Here is a 2830-nt window from a genome sequence, read left to right on the forward strand (position 1 = left end):
GGGCAGGGGGCCAAACCTGCTGTAGCCTCCCGGGAGGGGAGGGCTTAGCCTACACGCGGGTGTAGGGGGGAAGGGGTCCACCCATTCCCGGACGCACTGTGGACTCGTCCGGTGGCTGCTTTTTGGAACGGGTCCGTGGAGGACAGTCCGGAAGTAGCCCGTCAGAAGAGCACTCGTCGGGCTATCAGACTTTCCAAAAACCTGATAAAGCGGGAGGTTTCCGGAGCTATTTTCGAGCTGTCCGTTCGGGCTGCAGGCGGACTGTCCCTTTCTCGGGCTTGTATCGGGCTCGAACGCTTTCAATAGGGAACACCTACTTCAACACTTCTATACTTTCAAAATAGTTTGTTTAATTGTGATGGCTACATTCTTGTTGTTTTACCATTACTAACACAACCGACTTCGGTATCTTATATTATTGACGTTGTTCATAGAGCAGTTGAAGACCTCAGCCAAATCGCTACCCACACAGCTGAAAGAAGCAGTCCAGACGCAATAGCTGAAGTACTTCCAGTAGATGTGCCTCCCTCGTCTGGTAGAGACACATACGGCACTCTTCCCGACGTGGCTAGGTCAATGAAGAATTTGGATGAATCCTTTAGCGTGCGTTTAAGAGTTCCCGACTCGTAATCGACGTGAATAAGCCCGAAAGGTCGGCTGAAACGTGAAAAACAGAACACAAAATGATAGACCATATATATATATATAATACACATACACACACACACACACACACATATTCGCAGCACCTTAACAGTGCAGAGCTCATAATAAAATTTCAATTTTACTGTTGTGAACATTAAGGGAAGGGCAATCGAGCACTCACCCAGTGTAACCCGCAGAAAACTCGAAGACATCTAGTAATGCCCACGCATAATACGCAAGAACTTCTACGTCGTATTCTTTCATGGTGCGCACTAGGGAACGGAGGTTAGCCTGAAAATTAGGGCCATATTAACGTATGAAAGCGAAGCATATTGCGTTTGAACTTGTCCGGAACCAAAAGAAGAACATCACGCTACACATTACTTCACACTGAAAAAATGATTTCTTTGAACTAATGGTAACATCCTTACTCCAAGGGAATTTTTCGTTCATATAACATGACAGAATTAGATCGTCACTTTGAAGGAGCTTTCTTTGTTTTATAGAATAGACCATTTCAGTTTCGGTGACAAGAAGAAGAAAAGAAAAACCGAAACAGGAAAGAAATGGGCGAGGGGTGAAGAGAGACGGAGGGTGGGGGATGACTAGAAGGCAGTGTTTTTCCAGTTTGTTATTCTTTTCTTCTTCTAATCACCAAAACCTGAATGGTCTATTGTAGACCTTTTATCCAAACGATGTGGCAAAAAATAGTTTCAAGCGACAAACTCTTAATTGTGACCAAAATTCAAAATTCTGGCCACGGTGTTTGATTTTTATGACTAGTCCGCATCAAACACAGTGGCCAAAATTTCAAATACTGACCACAGAGAAGAGGTCGTCGCTGGACAAAAATAGCGATATTTGGGCGACAGTACGAATATCCGCTTTGGATAAAACGTCTATTCTTTACCATACGGTGACGAATTCGTTCACAAAATGAAGGAAAATAACTAAAGTTATGCGGCTCCTTAAATCTCTCAACTGATTTAACAATTAAGTAATGTGAGCATCTTACTGATCATACTTCCGTACCCGATGTAGATAAAAAGTGTTCTATGCAAGGTTTACTCCTAATCTACAGAAGGGCACCCTCTAGGCTAAGAGAGTCCTTGGCACATCCACTGGTTTTCTGACATTATCGAATTTTGGGTGGGGATTGCACCGGGTTGGTCCCTGAACACCCCAATTACATATTCAGTTCAGTTGCCTTGTTAGTGTTAGTATAGTCAGGCACAAAGTAACGCCCAAATTAACATGAGCTTGAATATCGCGCCATGTCGGGCGATGGGGTCAATAATAACTCTGCCATTTCGAATCCGATTCCCAATTCATACTAAGCTAAATATGAGTACAGAAGTGTCTTGCTTGTACATATTGGTTTTGCGATTGGCATGCAAAATATTGATTCAGTCCCTCTTGTAAAAAGAAAACTAAAACGTTTTGTATGCTCAAGGACAAGCGGAGTTGTTGACCCCATAGAACATTTCACCCGACCTCTCGAAAAACAAAAATACCGGAAGTCGGGCAGTATATGGAACGCTCCTAGCCCTTAAACACGTTACATTGAAGCGGCTTGTGCCGTAAGAATATATTTTTGACTAATTAGAGGGCTACTTTCGGACAGTCCGGGATCGGACTCGGATTGCTGACGGACTGTCCTGGGACATATTTGGAAGTGCCCGAGACGATCGGCTGGTTTTGGAACAGTCCTGGACGACTTTCGGAATGATTTCGTTTTATAAGGGAAATTTAGTTCGGAGAAGAGTAGATTGTCAGTTACATGGACGACAAACCTCTATTTTGAGTGACACTTTATCTTGACTTCCGGTATTTTTGTTCTTCGAGAGGTCGAAAAGCGCTTGGGCGAAATGGTCTATTGCCCCGTTATAGAGCGAAATTGACATGTCAATATGTATGCTAATAATGCTGCTATACCAACGTCAACAACGCGTACACAACAGTACTGATCATGCACTGGGAGTGTCCAGCGACCAATTCGGCGAAATCCCCAGACAAAATCTTTCCGCAGATACCAAATAAATAGGCAACAACTGAGACCAGTCAAAAATCGTCCTCCGCCATCTTAGATTCTTCTGGCACATATGACTTACAGCCTGGGTTTGTAACGTAGAAAGGATTTAAAGCTGCCATATTACGAACGATTTTCCTTCAAATTGCAAACAGC

General features: G+C 43.6%; 1 protein-coding gene across 1 annotated transcript in view; it reads right to left on the reverse strand.

Annotated features, from left to right (window-relative positions):
• Positions 1-325: 325 nt before the first annotated feature.
• Positions 326-2830, reverse strand: part of LOC113211361 (myrosinase 1) — a 28636-nt gene continuing 26131 nt past the window's right edge. Inside the window, exons 10-11 of the mRNA XM_052270690.1 lie at positions 827-936; positions 326-657 (exon numbers count right to left, since the gene is read on the reverse strand). Coding sequence (XP_052126650.1) covers positions 429-657; positions 827-936 — 339 coding nt within the window. The 3' untranslated portion in view covers positions 326-428. The remainder of the gene's footprint in view (positions 658-826; positions 937-2830) is intronic.

This window comes from Frankliniella occidentalis, unplaced genomic scaffold (genome assembly GCF_000697945.3).
Source record: "Frankliniella occidentalis isolate FOCC.00 unplaced genomic scaffold, Focc_3.1 Scaffold134, whole genome shotgun sequence".
NCBI lineage: Eukaryota > Metazoa > Arthropoda > Insecta > Thysanoptera > Thripidae > Frankliniella > Frankliniella occidentalis.